The sequence below is a fragment of the Actinia tenebrosa genome, unplaced genomic scaffold (assembly GCF_029948245.1).
Source record: "Actinia tenebrosa isolate PJP-AT-01 unplaced genomic scaffold, QUT_ActTen_1.0 PGA_scaffold4__44_contigs__length_22323623, whole genome shotgun sequence".
NCBI lineage: Eukaryota > Metazoa > Cnidaria > Anthozoa > Actiniaria > Actiniidae > Actinia > Actinia tenebrosa.
Window position 1 is genome coordinate 7,585,900 of NW_028292581.1, and position 18,751 is coordinate 7,604,650.

At 35.9% G+C, this 18,751-nt stretch overlaps 3 protein-coding genes across 3 annotated transcripts; 2 read left to right on the forward strand and 1 right to left on the reverse strand.

Moving 5' to 3' along the window:
• Positions 1–6,418: 6,418 nt before the first annotated feature.
• LOC116297377 (neuropeptide FF receptor 1-like) lies at positions 6,419–7,474 on the reverse strand. Its single transcript, XM_031705594.1, has one exon. The coding sequence runs from the start codon at positions 7,472–7,474 to the stop codon at positions 6,419–6,421; it is 1,056 nt and encodes a 351-aa protein (XP_031561454.1).
• Positions 7,475–11,705: 4,231 nt separating this feature from the next.
• Positions 11,706–12,447, forward strand: LOC148906938 (uncharacterized). The gene has a single exon (XM_089036197.1). The coding sequence runs from the start codon at positions 11,741–11,743 to the stop codon at positions 12,428–12,430; it is 690 nt and encodes a 229-aa protein (XP_088892323.1). The 5' UTR covers positions 11,706–11,740; the 3' UTR covers positions 12,431–12,447.
• A 240-nt stretch (positions 12,448–12,687) lies between these two features.
• Positions 12,688–18,493, forward strand: LOC116297379 (charged multivesicular body protein 2a). The gene is given in 10 exon segments (XM_031705596.2): positions 12,688–12,873; positions 13,317–13,404; positions 14,483–14,587; positions 14,948–14,998; positions 15,426–15,455; positions 15,457–15,498; positions 15,940–16,022; positions 16,634–16,688; positions 17,275–17,378; positions 18,077–18,493. Coding segments are annotated over 10 exon segments (669 nt in total). The 5' UTR covers positions 12,688–12,787; the 3' UTR covers positions 18,102–18,493.
• Positions 18,494–18,751: the final 258 nt, after the last annotated feature.

Here is an 18,751-nt window from a genome sequence, read left to right on the forward strand (position 1 = left end):
TTGGGCGCTTTTGTCACTTCTGTCACGATGGGACCTATATTTTGCCATAAGAGACCTGACTATACGAGGGTTTTCTCCGGGTTCTCCGGTTTCCTCCCTCCGTAAAAACATTCACGACTACTCAAATGCGCTGCTGGTACAATAGCTCCGTCAATCACCAGCCTCCTAAATGTTTCAATCCGTACTGGCAAGTTTCCAGATCTATGGAAGTGTTCTAAAATTACTGCATTATTTAAATCAGGAGATCGGACTAATGCTTCGAACTATCGACCTATTTCAATTTTACCAACTCTCAGCAAATTACTTGAAAAAACTGTTCATTCACAGTCATATCATCACTTGGCTGAACATAAATTCTTTCCAGTAAACAATTTGGTTTTAGACGACGATCATCTACAGCATCTGCCTTGTCAGCATTTGCAGATGAAGTTTTAACCAACATGGAGCAAGGAAAATTATGTGGGACAGTTTTTTTAGATTTAACAAAAGCATTAGACACAGTTGACCACGAGATATTTTTGTCCAAATTATCCGCAACTGGGGTTTCTGATGACGCTCTTCAATGGTTCCATTCGTATCTCACCAATAGAAAACAGCGAGTCTGCCAAGACAATGAACTATCTGATGAACTTACAATCAATTATGGAGTTCTTCAAGGAAGTATTTTAGGCCTACTCCTATTTATTATATATGTTAATAACCTGCCGAATATTCTGGAATTCTCCAACGCTTCTTTGTACGTGGATGATACAGCGATTTACTGTTATGGTTCTAACCCTCAGGAAATAAGTGACAAACTAAACAATGACTTATTGTCTGTGGCAAAATGGCTTAATAGTAAGTAAGCTGACATTGAATTTAGAGAAAATTAAATGTATGTTGATAGGTAGTAATCGTAAGCTCGCCAAAAATACTACTCTTTTAATTTCGATTTAAAATCATAACATTGATTCCGTAAGTAGCTTTAAATATTTGGGAGTTTTTCTCTCATCTGATTTTACGTGGTCGGAACATGTGGAATATGTAACAAATAAAGTCAATCAAAGACTTAGTCTACTTAGCGGACGGATAAAACATTTACTAGCATGTAAATCACGTCTCTTATTTTATAATAGCCTCGTTCTCCCACTTTTTGATTATGCCGATACTATTTGGGGAGATAAAAATAATACAAGTCTAATATCAAGCTTACAAATTTTGCAAAACAAGGCTGCAAAAATCATATTAGATAAGCAGTTGCATTCCTCAGCTACTGAAACTCTTACTGCTTTAAAGTGGATTTCCTTAGTTCAACGACGTTTTCAAAGAAGATGCATTTTTGTTTATAAGTGTCTAAATGGCCTGCTTAATCATCATATGAATTTACAAATGAATAAAGAACAAGATGAATATAACACCAGAAATAAAGACCATCTAAGACTCCACAAAGTAACGAAAACAAAAGTTAGATTATCAAGCGGTCAAAGACTTAAATTAAACAAGGACATAAGGAATTCAGAAAGTATTAATATCTTTAAGAAAAGAGTTTTCTCATATATCATTCAATGATTTTTAGATATATTAAGTTTATTATATTTAAGCTATATTTTATTAAGTAGTGGTTTACATATTGAAGAAACAATGAAATGTTCAGATTATAGACACTGATTTGTTGTCTGTCAGTCTCATTGTTTCTTTAATAGCTTGATTTTAATAACTATTTTTTCTCTTTTATAGTTTTGATATTTTAGATTCTCTATATTAGTTATAATTTTAGGTTTTCCGTTTATCATATATTATTTTTTTAATGAGGTCCTTTTTGAAAATCATGATTATGAAAAAGATATCTCAATAAATAGAGGATATTACATGGGCGCGCGGAGATACGAAATTTATCTTCGAGTGTTGAAAAGATCTCTCACGAGTGAGCGCAGCGAAAGAGTGAGAGATTTTCAACACGAGAAGATAAAATTCCTATCTCCAAGCGGCCATGTAATATTCTGTTTATTATATAATTATCAATGAACTATGTTTTGGCTTTTTCAGGCAATTCTTTCCGTGTATTTTTGAATAGCCATCACAATGGTGTTATTTTCACACGTGAAAATAACATGTTATTTTCACGTGTGAAGATATCAATTTTTCGAAATAGAGAAAAATAGATATTTCATTGGTAATTATATGATAAAGATTATTATTATTATTATTATTATTCATTATTATTATTAAAAATCAACATGTAAATTGAGCGTTGCGTGCATCAACATTCAATGTAGTGGTAGTGCGTGTAAGCGAAAAGTGTTCCCAATGAGTGCGAAAAGCGCTAGAACGACTAGACACTTAGATAAAAGTGATTTATTTAATTGACTTTCTATATTTAGCTCATTTCTCGATGTTTTTCGAGGACCCATTTTTCATCCATCAAGATTAACTCCGAACTCTTTTCTGCCACCTACGCTAGCATTAGCGCCATGCAGATTGTCAATTGATATAACATTAAAAATTTCATAAATCGATGTTAAATACTAATTTTTTTACTGACTCATTTTAATATTTTCACAATTTGTGAATTTTTTCATTTTCAGTTGGTGTGAATTTTTTCATTTTCAGGTGGTCACCAAGGAAGGATGTGTATGAGGAGATAAAACTAGAGGAAGTTGCATGACGAAATTCAATTTCGTGAGAATCGAAAAAGTTTCAAGCTAAAGTCACGAAAACCCCGCACATAAAAGACTAAACATAGTAGACGACTAGAAAACGTGATGTTTTCGAATCTAAGTTATGAAATGCTATATTTAATACTGATGATGATAATGGCAATAGGAAACAAGCGGTGCAGGTGTTATTTCTTCACACGTTCTTAATTCGGGCTGAATTAGCTCGCGCGCTGACTGTCGAAAAAAATTGCTGTCCCTGAAAACCAAAAGAGATAGTAATGTCCGAAATGTTGTTTAATGTTTAAACAGGGTGTCCTTAGCCGATTAAGGACCTTACCAAACGAGAAAACAAGTTTCCAGAAACGTGTGTTGTAAAAAATAAAATCGGGAAACATTGTTTCCATGAATGGCCTGGTATGAAATATTTCTGCCGTACTGCAGAAACATATTCATTTTGTCTATCGGGAAGCAAAATTTGTTGCTCGTGAGATGTTTCGTATGTGGCTAAATTGGGAAACATCAAGAAAACATTTTTTTGCGGTAAATATTTTACCTTGTTTTGCCAAGGCTTATATAGCTGTCGGTTTATTTGTTAGTGAATACAAAGAAAGGAATCTGTCGATAGTGTGCGTATTCGTAGAAGCTGGTGTCCGTTTTAAATGGTTGTCTGTTGTATATAAGCTAGCTTTAGACTGATCAGTTATATATTCTAAGCTAAGTTACAGTTATTAATAAGAAGAGGTAACTAGCTAAAAACTAGTGTCAGCTGCTTCGGTGTTTCAAAGGTTCTCATTAATTGGTTTCTTTTGTCTTGTTCTCAGTATATAACACTCCTTTCTACCACCTCTTTCCCTTTTACTCCGACGAAGGATTAGCGTCCGAAACGTCAGTAGCTTTTTTCATCTTTTCACGGTGTAAAATTTACCCTTTTATCATTACAGTTATTAATGGCTATTTCAGTATATTATTAACTTTATTTAACCGCCCTAACATATATTCAACAAAGCTGATTTCCAAAATGGGAGTGCATCTTAAAATCTTATTTAAGATATAATACAAATAGAATAATATGACAAACTAGCTACATAAAATTCATGTAAGACCAAGGAACAAGAGTTTGCTGAATTCGAAGAATGAGACCAGGAACTCACTTTTAGTTGCGTACACCAGTAGGTAAAGAATTTCGTAATAGGACGTTTGCATGAAGTGGCAACATTTGACTCAGTCCCACTACCAAGATGCTTCGCGAATTTTCTTTCTATTTAAATTTGTATTCCGTCATGAGAATAGTAAGACAATTGGTGCTAATTAACTGAACAAAAGAGAGTGTGTATGGGAGTCTGGTAGTAGAGGTCAATGACGCCAAACGTCCAATTGGTGTTTCTGTTTATTGGTTTGTGTTGTTGAGGTTTTTCGCGCTTACTGTTATCGTCGGTTATCGCTTTGCGGTGTTGTCAGTAGGCAGATTAAGATTCCCGTCTTTCCTTCACGCAAACGGCAAACGTGACCACGTTTTTATCGTTTCCCTACATTTCACTTTACCATTTGCAAACCTTCTCGACAAAGACAAGTATTCTTTTGTTTATCTACTACTTGGAGATTTTTGCGATTCCTTTTCACTAATTTTTAAGAATTTTTTAATGGTCAAGTGACGTTTCACGTTTGCCGTAAACGAGGATCTTAAACTCTCTAGTTACTTCTGTCGTGGCCGCAGCTATACTAGTAACATTCACAATGGGAAAATATGATGATTGATATGATTGATTGACAATGATTGATGTGTTTTCCAAAAAAAATTACATAAGGCATTTTCAGTTGTACTGCAGGTGTAAATAGAAATGGGTATTAAGGGACAGGCAGACTAAATGTATATGAAATATGCAAGCATTCCCATTGAAGAGAGTCAAAGACAAAAACATGGCGGCCATCTTGGTGCGATAAATTTATTCACTAAGCCTAAGGCGAATAATTGTTTTAGTATTCTTAGCACAAGGGAATTTCATAAATAACGAATAGAGAACTTGTGGATCTTTTCACATTTCATTTCTCTCTGCTGCAAGCGACACACATCAACAAACGAGGTGCGCGTGCGCATATGCGCGCGTTATATTCACCTGTAGGTGAATATATAGCAGCATAAGACGTAATTTGTGACCAATGAGCGCGCCGGATTTATTATATTCATTTGTGTAAAAATACTAATGAAAAAAATTTTTTAAATAACACACCAACATGGCAGTGATGACGTAACGTGCAGTCATATAATTTTGAATGATAGCATAATTAAAACAGATCAGATACTCTGAAATTTTCGCCGAATTAGTTCCCAGATAGACAAAAACATCAAAGAATGCATTATTATATATTACTAGTCATGTCAAAGTACTGGTTGGCTTGCTGGTTAAGTAATAAAATTGTTAATTAGTTCGGAGAGTATGTACTTACGGAGAGAAAATAAGTCAGACAGATAGGTATCTATAAGATAGTTCTGGGTGAACCTCCCATACAAAGAGTAACTTCAAACCATATCATGGCTGGATTTATTAATATACTGCTCCAGTCGACATGGCACAACAAAGCGCACGGGGCACCATTTATCCAAATATTTCGCAAACATTTTTCATATGTTTTTAAAGTCCCTGCATGTCTTTCAAAAATGATTACCTTTTTAATTGAAATCTGTTTTATAAACATCGGGAATAGACCACTCTCTAAGGGAAAGAAAGATTCAACAAATATATATAGTTATTATTATTCGACATTAGTTGCTAGTAATATAAACATATTCTCAAAATCATTCCCAGGAGCCAATATATCGTGCTGAGTGTTCAGTTGGGCAAACCTAGTGACCTTCTTGAAGTCATAATAGGATTTTAGCCTACTCTCCTACTTAATAATAACAACTCTAACTAGTAGCCCTGTTGTTTGTTGGCACTATTGTTAATATATGATATAATACTGATTTATAGATTATTATATAATGTTTCATGAAGGTTTTTGCATACGTGTTCAGTCAAATCATGAATCTTGATGGAACTTGAGTTTAGCATGTATTCAACTCTTGATTCATGAAATGGTCGTATTATTTTTAGTCGATTGTCTTATCAAAGATCTTCCCATCAAATGGGAAAAACTAGGGTTATTTATAATCGTATGCTTGGGCAATTGACAGCGTTTGTTGACAGTCGACGTCTGGCTCTTTTCTTGATATAAGTTTCCCAGCCTATTAACCTAAGCAGCTAGGTCAAAAAAAATTAGATTAAAAAATCAAAAAACAAAAAAAAAACACAAACAAACAAACAAAAAGACAAAAACAAAAGAAAAACCACACACACAAAAAAACAAAAAAAAAACAAAACAAAACAAAACACAAAAAAACACAAAAAAAACAAAACAAAACAAAACAAAACAAAAAAACAAAACAAAAAAACAAAACAAAACAAAACAAAAAACGAAAATGAAAACGAAAAATGAACACCAAGAAAAATATTAGATATTTAAAAAGATACTTTAACAACAACGACAAAAATAACAACAACAGAAAAAGAAAAGAAAAGAAAAGAAAAGAAAAGAAAAGAAAAAAAGAAAAGAAAACAAAAGAAAAAAACAAAAGAAAAAAAGAAAAGAAAAGAAAAGAAAAGAAAGAAAACAAAAGAAAACAAAAGAAAAAAAACAAAAGAAAACAAAAGAAAACAAAAGAAAGAAAACAAAACAAAACAAAAGAAAGGAAGGAAGGAAGGAAGAAAGAAAGAAGGAAAGAAAGAAAGGAAGAATATGGTCGTTCACATCATGGTGGATATCCCTGAGGAAGGCAGGCTATATTTCTTTAGAATCCTTCTTTCCGAGGAGTTTCCTGAGCTTCCTCTTTTAAATGCCCTTGCTTTGCGCTTGAATTCTTTTCTTACCGATGGTGTACTGAAAATGTACACCAGAGGGTTCATGAAACTAGACGTAAACGTGAAGATGTAAGCAAATGATAAGAGATTTTTAACAGAGTGTGTGTGTTCTCCAAACTCTAGCCATAGCCAGATAACTTGATGTGGCAACATGCAGACGGCAAACGTGGCCATAAAGAGAACAGCGGTACGGATGGCGCTAAGACCTCTCGATTTGTGTCTTAACCCCGCTTGCGAGCTGCCTGATATATGCCTCTTGACTCGATGCTGGCCACGACGTACCACGACTGCGATCTTCGCGTAGCAATAAATGGTGATCAAGAGTGGAAAGGCGTATTGGAAGGCGAAGAAAATAAGGGTGTAACTCTTTCTGACGGCGATGTCCCACGTTTCTATACATTCTCCATTCTGATACTCCAGGAAACTACTATATGGCACAACCACTACTAGAGACGAGAACCATACTATCATGATAAGGTAGCTAACGGCATTTGTTGAGAGTTTCTTCATTAGTGGAAAGACGATCCCCCGATACCGATGATAGCTCAATAATGTTAAAATCCACACAAAAGATCCCAGAGTGAGAGTCTGTAGAGGCCATAGAACCTTGCACATGAGCCCTCCAAAAACCCACTCTTGATTCACGATTATAAGAACCATATCGAAAGGAATGTTCATCAACAGGACAGACATTTCTGAGATCACCACGTGTAGAAGCAACAAATTGCTGGGGGATCTCCGTTGTCGCTTTCTTTTCAGCAAGAAAATCATTGCTGTATTGCCAAGCATACCAAGAATAAATATGATAACATAAACCACTTGCAACAAGACTCTGCCTTCTTCTTCATGCTCTTCGGATCCCAAATAATCCTTTTTCGTCAAGTTCGTCTTTGACATGTTTTCCTCACCGCTTTTGTTCTGCGCCCAACTTGCGATAGACATATTTGACTGAAAACGGATGAGAACTACGATGTAAAAGCCCCCAGTAATAGCCAGAACTTGCAGCTGTTATCACACAAGCGACTTTAGTTGAAGGACTGAAATCCACGCAAAAATATTCGAACCTTAAACTTGTTTGCGTTCAAAGGAGCACAGCGTGTTACTCGTCTATGGTCGATAATAAATGGTTTTAAAGGCGCGCTACATAATGATTCCTGGTATTTCTTCAGTTTTCTTCAGTGATGAGTGTGGTAATGCTATTCTGCTGTCGGCGATGGCGTACAAGTATATTGCCGATCAATTTAGCTCTCGACAACTGAAAATCAAGTCGACAATCTAATTTGAATTTCTAGTTATTCTCGATCTGCCTAGATAGCATGTTGCAAAGTCATCTATCTATTCACTCTAAGCCGCTGAGGGCGTAATTTTCTGACGAAAACGCGTATATTCGTATCCTGAATTTTTTTATCTTATCATGTACAAATCGAAATGTTTAATCATTTACGAATAAACTACCTTTTAACAACTTAGATATTATTCATGGAATCCCATTGACAAATCTATTGTAAATTATTTCCCATTATTTCGATTCCGACTTGTTTTGTTTTTCTACTGACGAATGGATTCCGGTACTATATATTTATTAGCTAGTGATAGATGGCTAGATTGTACTTCCTAGAAAATATGTTCCCTTTTTGTTTTAAATACGTTTGCCCATGGGCATTTAAGGTCAGTATCACAAAGGATATGCTTCTATCCTTAATAAGATTCTATCGATGAAGATTGTTAGCTACTGAACGGAGATATTGCTTACAACCACTCAAATGATGGCTGTTGTTTATAGTCATGTTTCTGTTCAAACAGAACATCTCTTCGCTAAGTCTGTTTTTTCCTACTTGTCTTAAATGCAGTGCATTAGCAGGAAGCCTAGATAGGCGTGATATATAATTGAATAAGCCATTGTAGTTGATCAGCTTCGTTGGGAGCTCTATCTATATTATTTATTGTTTTTTTTTCTCCCTTAAGTCCAAACTAAAAACACAAATTTAGGACGAATTTTGAGGCGAAGAACTTGAAACGCAATTAATGACGTTAATGATGTCATTAAAGAACAAACCAAAACCGCCCCTAGATGCGATTGTTTCAAATGTTTCCATCCATCCATCCATCTTTCCGAGTTCCGTTCATTTCTTTTTCTATTATTATAAGGCTTGACATTTGACAAACGGTTCAAGTTGTTCACGACATACTGTCTCGGGCGTAAGAATTAAGGTGCTAAACAATTCCGTCTAGATCTAGAAATAAAATAAATAAAATTTGTCTCTAACTTAAAATATTTGGACGTTTCGGCTTCACAACTGAAGCCTTCATCACTGCAAAGATTGTTTGTGTATAATCTATCTTGCTGATAAAGGCTTCATTTGCGAAGCCGAAACGTTCAGTACTTTAAATATTTTAATAATTTATAGTTTCATTCCAGAATGCCTTCAGGAAACATCAACGGATGCGTTCTATAATCATATTCCTTCTACTAGGTACTTTTCTGGATTAGTTAGAATCGATGACAACAATCATGTCTATAATATATCTATTCCTATAATTTAATAAAACCTGTTTTAAATTCTTTCCCTCTACTCCAAATGTCAACTAATCGAAAAAGTGTATCATCTTTGGACAGTAAGGCAATATAACTTTTTTTCGTGATGAAAAAAAAACAAAAAAAACAAAAAAACCCAGGTGTTTTGTCGACAAATAAATGAAGGAAGTAATGAGGATATGCCATTTCAGTTGTATCGGAGAAGAATGGCAAAGATTAATTAATTCTAACTTTTAAGTTAAGCTGTTATAATTTAAGGATAGTCTTCGACACCCTGTTTCCCAAAGAAAAAACATGTTACATATTTTTGGAATGATACCGGCACGAGATATAAAGCTATAAACAAAGAACATCAACGTCGGTACACAGTTGATCACATCTTCGATCATCTAGCTATTCTATAACTACTTGATATACTAAGGCTCTAGTCAGTTGGCTTAATGGCTTTCTGTCACCTAAGTACTCATTTGGTCCAACGCAAACTTCGAATGTTCCATTCTAGTTCAATTAAGTCATGTTGTGCAAAATAGCGATAAAAACGGAAATAAGGTTCATATGGAGATAGTTAAGCATGCACTTATTGGGATGCGATATCGTAAAAAACATCATATAGGAAAACAGAAAAATAAATGGATAAATGTATATAATGAACCATTCTTCGATTGCACATTACTTTATCGCCGCCATGTACAGTGGTGCCTTTTAACAAAAGATTTTTCATTAGCATCCATTGTTAACAGCACTACAATGGCCGCCATATTTTTGCCTTTTGACCCTCCTGGGAATGCTTGCAACACATCATCAATATAGGTGCGCGAACAGTCTCTATGGACCACGTGGCAATATATTTCCTACCTTTGTTGAATATTTACACAAGAGTGTCACTTAACTATTAGGAAAATTTTAGCAGAATATTGGAATATGTTTACTATAGCCAAAAATAATATTGACGAGATTCCCCACTGGCAGTCAGTTGAAGATTGATATGTTTTTAAAAAATTTAAGTTCATTATATTTCATCTGATTGCTTCTTTTTAATTATTTTTTAATTCATCCTCGATTAGTATTACCACCATCATGCACCCTCTATCGAGATATTAAAATTCCAGCACGAATCCGAGGCTCGTCAGAATAAAGTATTCAAAACTACATTAAAGCTCTAAAAAGTTGTTATTTTACGAAAAAAGCCGTTGACGAGGCGGGATATAAGGTAAGATAAACCTTGAAGCAAGTTTTTTTGGACAAATAACATCTTAAATAGTGACAAGAAGTTCCATACAAGGCCGGGGGGGGGGGGGGGGGGGGGGGGGGGAGGGGTGGGGGTAACTCTTGCCCGTTTAGGGTAGGGATGTGCCGCTGAGTCCACTGAACCCTGACCCTGTTCCAGAGGGGAGTACAAGGGTATTGAACGATTTTATTACAAATAAAGAATGGTTCATAAATATCGAATTTTCGCAATATACTAGCCTGCGTCACATCCGGAATTTTCTTCGTAGAGAAAAGGCCGGATGGAACGCAGGCTACAATATACATACAGACGAAAACCGAGATTGGGCTGCCTGTGGGACGATCAATAGATATATATTTAGCAATTATTCGCCGAAGGCGAAGTGAATATCGGGGAATATTTACCGAGACACGAGTCTTCGAGCGGCAAGGTAAATATTCTCCGATATTCACTGAGCCTGAGGCGAATAATTGTTTTAGCATATACCAACTTGTGTACAGAGTAACTTATATTTATTTACAATAATTCAATGAAAACAAACAAACAGAAACTTTTGTTTGCGTGACAAATTCACGCAAAACTTTTAGCAAAACTTTTAGGCCATACTTCGCTGCCTTTTTAGTATTGACAGGAATGACATTTACTTTCATTTTTTCAATTTCCCCATCGGAAATTGTAGCAAAACGATTGTCGGCTGATGCCATTTTGTTGCCGACTCAATATTCCGAGATTCAGAGGTGAATATCGTACAATATTCACCTCCAATTAACCAATGAGAGCGCGCGTCCTTAGGAAGTACACAAGTTGGTATATACTAAATATATATATACTGCATTTTAGATTTGCGATCATAACATAACGTTATTGAGTAGTGAACTAAATGGCATTTCTTCATGGGATAGGGCGAGGCGTGAATGATCAGCATTCGCATTTTTCTTTTCTTTTCTTTTTTTCCCCACTCAGCTCTAACTAATATAAATATACTTTAATACTTGGTGTTGCAAGGCATTAAAGTAGCCCTTTCTATCTAGTTCCCATATGGTCGTTAGGCACCGAACGTATTCTCTATGTATAGACTTGATCAGCGGGGGTGTTAGCGTGAATATTGCTTACTGAGGGTGCCAATGGGATTAGTAAACTTACAATTAGCCAAAAAATAATAGTTAACTCACAAATAACTGACCTAAAATTAGTAGTTAACAGGTAATGACATGTTTTAGTCAACTTCGGGAGGATCGAGATCTTTGAAAAGGATGGGCTGTAATTTGTATCCAGATAGTCACAATTTAGGTTGACGAATTTTAATTCTTATACATTAAATTGTATAAGAAAGGGTATTCATAAAACCTTCCTGATCATGAAACTAAACTAAACTACTTATAACGAAAGAGTGAAAATCTTGACGGATTGGCAAGTCAAGTTTAACCCTAAAAAGTGTGAAGCCATGAGGATAACTCATAAGGGTGATAAGAATAGAACACAATATCACATATCCGACACAGCATTAAAGAACGTACATGACTACAAAGACCTTGGAGTTATAATGTCGAGCGATCTAAGTTGGTCCAAACATGTAGAAGCAATTGTACATAAAGCAAATAAAGTCCTTGGTTTAGTTAAACGTACCACGGGTAGTAGAAATAAGGAAATCTTTTCCATACTCTATAAATCACTGGTCCGTCCCATTCTGGAATATGCATGCCCAGTTTGGGCACCACACCTAGTAAAGGATATCCATGCAATTGAATCTATACAACGAAGAGCGTCACGCATCGCACTTGGTCAAAAACGACAAGAGATGGCATATGAAGACAGATGTAAGATACTCAAATGGAACTCTTTGCAACTTAGAAGGGAATTCCTCTCTCTAGTTGAGTGCTATAAGATTGTACACAAGATGAACGGTCTAGATTTCAGTGACTATTTTGAACTTTGTAAAAGTACGAAAACGAGAGCTAATCACCAATTTAAAATACAGACCAAATCTGCTAGAGTAAATTGTTACAAATATTCTTTTTTTGTGCGAATAATCAAATCTTGGAATGATCTTCCTAATAACGTAGTAAATCATACAGATGAACCCAACGTAAATAAATTTAAAACAAGACTTAAGAAACACATGAACATTTTTTGAAGTTAGTATTGTACATATATATATATATATATATATATATATTATTAGTTCTTAAAATTATTTATTTATTTTAAATTAGGGGACTTATATAGGGCTAACCTCAATGTCTTCCTTTTCAAAATATGTAATCTGCATTTTTTTGAATAAAGTATTATTATTTTGACGTCAAGATTCGAAAAAAATCCCTTACGTAATGTTTAACAATGTTTGACGTCATCCATCTTCCGAGCCCGCGATCCATTCGTCGATGACGTCTGTTTATATTTTTAGCCCAGTGTTTTTAGTTCGGAGCAATAACAGTTTGAAAAGGATAAATTTCTGTCTTCAAAATCCTTATAATTTATCAAATATATCAAGATGCCGTTGGAATTTTTATTCGGGAGGAAGAAAACTCCCGAGGAGATGCTAAAACAGAATCAAAGAGCTTTAAATCGAGCGATGAGGTAAGCTTGAACGTGCCGCCATTTTGTATCTTGATTATAACTGAAGTTTACTTTCCATTCTCCTATGAGTTTTGAGTCATTACTGATGATAAAATAAAAAATCCTAGAGATTTATAAATAATTATTTTATCAATAGTGATTAAATGGCTTCTAATAAGCTAAGTCTTGGACTATATTGAGTTTTCGTACAAGGTTAAATTTTAAGATTTAGGCTTAAATTTTATTTAAATGCACAATGATAACTTTAAATACTCTTTCTTTCACAAGCATTCGTACTTTTTTTAGCTATTTAAAGACCACTTTTATTAAAATCATCAAGTCTGTTGGATCTTCACTCAAAAATATTCTTTATACTGTAAAATAAACTAAACTTATTGAAGACTTATTTATTTGGTTATGAGTAGAAAATAAACTGATGATTAACATCCGAAACACTTTTGTAGAGATCTCGATAGAGAACGTAGTAAGCTTGAAGCCCAAGAGAAAAAAGTTATTGCAGATATCAAGAAAATGGCTAAATTGGGTCAAATGGTAAGTACTGTGCTTGTATGTCTCTTGAATGTAGGTCTCTAGAGCAAGCATGAAAGAAATGGGAAAGAAGTGCTTCTTACACTTCTTGAGTGCTTTTGGTGTTTCCTAAGTGTGACCATACATAATGTGAGAGAACAGAACAGAACAGAACAGAGGCCATACATTATATCTAGGAGCAGGTTTTGCAGAATTAGTTAGTGTGGCCTCAGGAGCTAGAAGTCAACTGTTTGATTCTCAGGACATCCATTTCTGTTTTGACCATTCTCTAATCTGTTTACAGTGTAGTTTTAACTTCAAATACTGTTAAAACAAAGCACTGATGGAGAGAAAGGGTAGAGTGTGCACCGGTACCACGCACAGTACCAGCCTTCTGGAATACCAGCTACGTAGCTCAGAGGGCTAGATAGCACCGATGTTAAATAATAGTTACTTTACTTTACATACTTTAGAATAAGCTGTGTTAATATATACTTTAGAAAAAAATCAGTTACATTGTAGTTAACTCAATATTTTTTTTACACTTCTTCACAAATTTGACTGTGCATATCAGCTGGTACTGTCAACAAAACTTACACTGTTCAGTCATATGAATCAGCTCTTGACAAAATAATCAGAGTGTGCATTTTACATGATAATTTGCTGCATTATAAAGTAACATACATTTAGACCAAGACACTCATTTCTGCTAGCAGCTGGCATCGCCAACACTCTTGTTATCGATGTTTGCATCATTTGTTTATGAGATGCATATACACCTATTTCAAAAAATGTAGATACAGTAGGTCATTCCGACATGAGAATGGTTTCGTTGAATACAAAGAACATTGAATCAGACTCATCCATCAGGTTCTTGATGAGAATTTAAAAAGCAGAAGCACTTGTAAGTCATCACAGCTATTTCTTTGATTTTGGAATGACTCATATATCCCTTTTTGCGTATCACCTTTGTCAATGACAACCTCTTTTGAAATATATACATATACCATATTATCCCATTTTCCCATAACTCCTAAGGCTTGAATATCCCAGCCTTTCTGAAATAATGAGCTTACTAATAGTCGACCTTTTTTGATATTAGGATGCTGTTAAAATCATGGCTAAAGATCTGGTCAGAACAAGAAGATATGTTAAAAAATTCATTTTAATGAGAGCAAATATCCAAGCTGTGTCGCTTAAAATTCAGGTGATTAATTAAATTTTTCTTCTCTTTACATGAGAATTTTATAATGTTATCATATGTGAAATATTACTATTATCTTGAAAGTGATTTCCATCTTATAGTTTTTAACATTATAGTTCAGTCTACAAGAATGTCTATAACTCCATTTACCCCCACCTCCCCCTGCATGTTCCCCTGCACTACCCCTTTGTGCACCCATACTTATGGATTAGAGAATTAATAGCAAATATGGTACATGGTGTGCCTAGCCTCAGTACAAACATTTTGTTATTCATGCCATGGATTATTTCAAACTGGAACTACATAGCTGTGTGTACATAGTGTAATTGATGAGCTTCAAATTTAATGTCCTGTTTCTTGCAGACTCTACGATCTACTAATGCCATGGCACAAGCAATGAAGGGAGTAACTAAGGTACTCTTCACACACTAGATAGATTGTGGTAAATTTGACCTGATTGATACAACTCCTCTACTCATCATTTGCTGAGCCTAATGCGACTACTACAGCTGTATGGGTTTGACTTTCCTTTTCCTTTCTCAACCTTGAGTCACCTATACAACAGATATATCCCCCACTCAACCTCCATGACTTTGGGGGTTGGAAAAAATCAAATAAAATGTTAAAATGGTCCACTATATTTTTGTCATACTGTATGCCTCTCAAACTCAACAACTGAGATGTACTGAAGAATGTGCACATTATGTACAAAGTCTTGAGATGTTGTCTCAAAAAATGCTGATGCTTATGAGGTAGATACGTGTGATATCTATATGTATTTCAAGTATAGAAATCCAATAAATGTTTTGACGATAGATCTCACTGACGTTCCTTTGTTTAGGCTATGGTTGCAATGAACAGGCAACTCAAATTTACCAGAAATACAAAAGATCATGATGGAATTTGAAAAACAGGTCAGTATTCAAATCAAAGTGTACATTTTGACTACCATACTGGTTTAGGTGCTGCCCCTGATTAAATGCCACCATCAAATAAGTGCAGCACCCAAAACCATAATCGTTAATAAGCCTTGCCCCAGAATAAGTGCTGTTCCTGAATTATTGCTGCATACAAAAAAAAAAAAAATGGAATGCAGTATTTCGTATTTTTAAAATGTTTGTACTCACTTTGTATTAAATCATTGGCTACATATTATGTATATGGTAAACTGTTTTTCAATTAGAATCACGCCCTTGAATAAACGCCGCCCCCGAATTAATGCAGCATATGAAACCCCCCAAAATTAATAAACACAGCGTTGCTTTTAAACATTTCAAAATAAGTAAATATGGTAATAATTTGCAAATGTGTATCCACTTTAGAGATGAATTTTTCTTTTCTTTTTTGTCTTTTAGGCTGAAATAATGGACATGAAAGAAGAAATGATGAGTGATGCTGTTGATGATGTAATAGGAGATGAAGAAGATGATGAAGAAAGGTAACATCTTACATTTTTCAACATGAACGTTATTGACATGAATTAAATTGCACCAATGCATGCTATACTGATACAGAGAGAAATAATGTCTGTTCAATACAGCTGGATGTACTGTAGTCATTACGACCAGTCAATAGGACCAGACAAGTGACAATTTGGCCAGACAAGCACAAATTTTGACAAAAAATCGACTGTTTACCTGCTGTCATTTTAAGCTCTGTTATACACTGAATCAAAATGAATAACAGTTGTTATTAGTGACTATTGTTCTGCCCGACTAGCGACTGACTAGCATTGTGTTCACATGGAGCCATGAAGGTGTTTTCACATGTATGACTAATGAGAGGCTAGTCAGTCGCTGGTCAATCCATTTCCATTCAGTGTATAGTTTATTTCATGTACTGGACCAGTATGTCATAAATAATTATTGTTTGTCTCTGAGTACTATTGCATCATGTCTATTATGAACTTTTTTGTCATCGTTTCATGTAACAAGAAACGCTTCTCCAAGGTTCAAGTTGGCTCTACAGCTAGTATTTAACTTTTTGTTGCCCATACTCTATTACTATGGAGCTCCATTTTGATGTTTGCTCATTTTATTTGTATTTTAGCGACAAACTTGTAGCCCAAGTGTTTGATGAACTAGGCCTCCAGTTAACAGATGAGGTAATATGGCTTGTTGCTTTAAAATGTGTGCAATACTAAAGGTGGCCATCCACTGACACCATGCCATCCTATAGCTTTTTTAATAAAGCTGTACTCTCATTCATCCATCCACCCACCATTTATTATTCCATCTGTTTACCTGTCCGTCTGCCTGACCCATTCTCCTGCCCATCCATCCTTCCACACATCCATCCATCCAGCCATTCACTTATCCTTCCACCCACCCACCTACCCATCCATCCATCCATCCATTTATCCCAACCGATCCCATCATCTATCTGTCCATGCATCCATCCACTTATTCTCCCACCCACCCACCCATATACCCACCCATCCTTCCACCTCCCACCCATCCATCCATCTATTCATCCCAACCCATCCCGTCATCCATCTGTCCATGCATCTATCCACTTATCCTCCCACCCACACATCCAGCCACCCATCCTTCCGCCTCCCACCCACCCATTCATCTATTCATCCCAACCCATCCCGTCATCCATCTATCCATCCACCATCAGCAATTCAATATATTTCCTATTTTTTGGTCTTGCTAAGTTATTGATTATGTCTATATTTCTTATTCTAGCTATCCGATATCCCAGCTGCAGCATCTGGCATTGCTAACAAGGATAAGGGTGGTGCAGCAAAAGTGCCTGCCATGGCTGATGCTGATGCTGATTTACAAGCACGGTATGTATATACTGTACCTAGGGACGCCTATAGACTCCCCTTTAACAAGCAATTGTTAGGACTGCCCTGCAAAATACAATGCATCACTTTTGCCAAACCTTGAAGCAGCCTGTGAACTGGTCTCATTCAGGGCACAGCTAACTCACAGAGTGAATTAAAGTTTACCATGTGGGGATATTTGAAAAGAAGAAACCTTGAATTGAATCCAAAGCATGAGTAGTGAGGGGTAAATGCAATACCGCTACACTCCCCCGGATTCTCAGATTCGCCATGACCTCCACTGTTACCACCACTAGCACCACCAACACCACCACTAGCACCACCACCAGCACCAGCACCAACACCACCACTAGCACCACCACCACCACCAGCACCACCACCACTAGCACCACCACCACCACTAGCACCAGCACCACCACCAGCACCACTAACATCACCATCACCCCAACCAGCACCATCACTACCATCGACACCACCACTAACATCACCACATCCACCACCACCACAACCATACCAACATCGCCACCAACACCAACACCACCACTAGCACCACCACTAGTACCACCATCATTCACCACCACCACCACTACCATCACCATCACCAATACCATCACCATCACCACCACCACCACCAACAACAACAAAAAAGAATTTGAATTTCCCCATTGTAACATGATTTCTTTTTTTCCTCTATCAAGGTTGGAAAACCTCAGAAGAGAATAGAAGTAGGAATTCAATGTTCCCCTTTGTACATATTACTGATGAACTTCAATCTCTTTACTCAAGTGTCATGGTAGAATAATTCCCATCTAATGACAAGATTACTACACCTGCGAGCAATTACTTATTCTTTTTTAAATTTTATTTAGACGTGGAAAAAAATGGCAGCGTGCAAAGTGTGTTTACACAATGAAATTTATAATATTGCGCGCATCGTTGAACAACGTCGGCTCTCTCCCGATCAAACTTATAGGAGAATCGCGTATTAATTCCAGATTCTTTATTTTTGTCAGTGTCATTAACAACTTTAAAAGTTGCTCTTCTCCTCCATTAGCACAATGTTTGTATAATATGAATATTGATAAATATTAATAAAGTTGATCTTTTTCATGAAATGCATTTTTCTCAAACACTAAAGGCGCGATTACACGAAGCAATTTTCTCTGCAACTTGTCTCGCAACGACGTTGCAACACAAGTTGCATGGGGCACTGCAGCGTGTAACCTACAATGCAATTTGAAAAAAAAATGTTGCGAGACAAGTTTCAGCAATTGTTTGCGTCTCCTTTGCACCGTGTAAACATTCATGCAACTTGTGTCGTAACGCAGCTGTTGCGAGACAAGTTGCAGAGAAATAGCGCCTTAAAAGTGTGA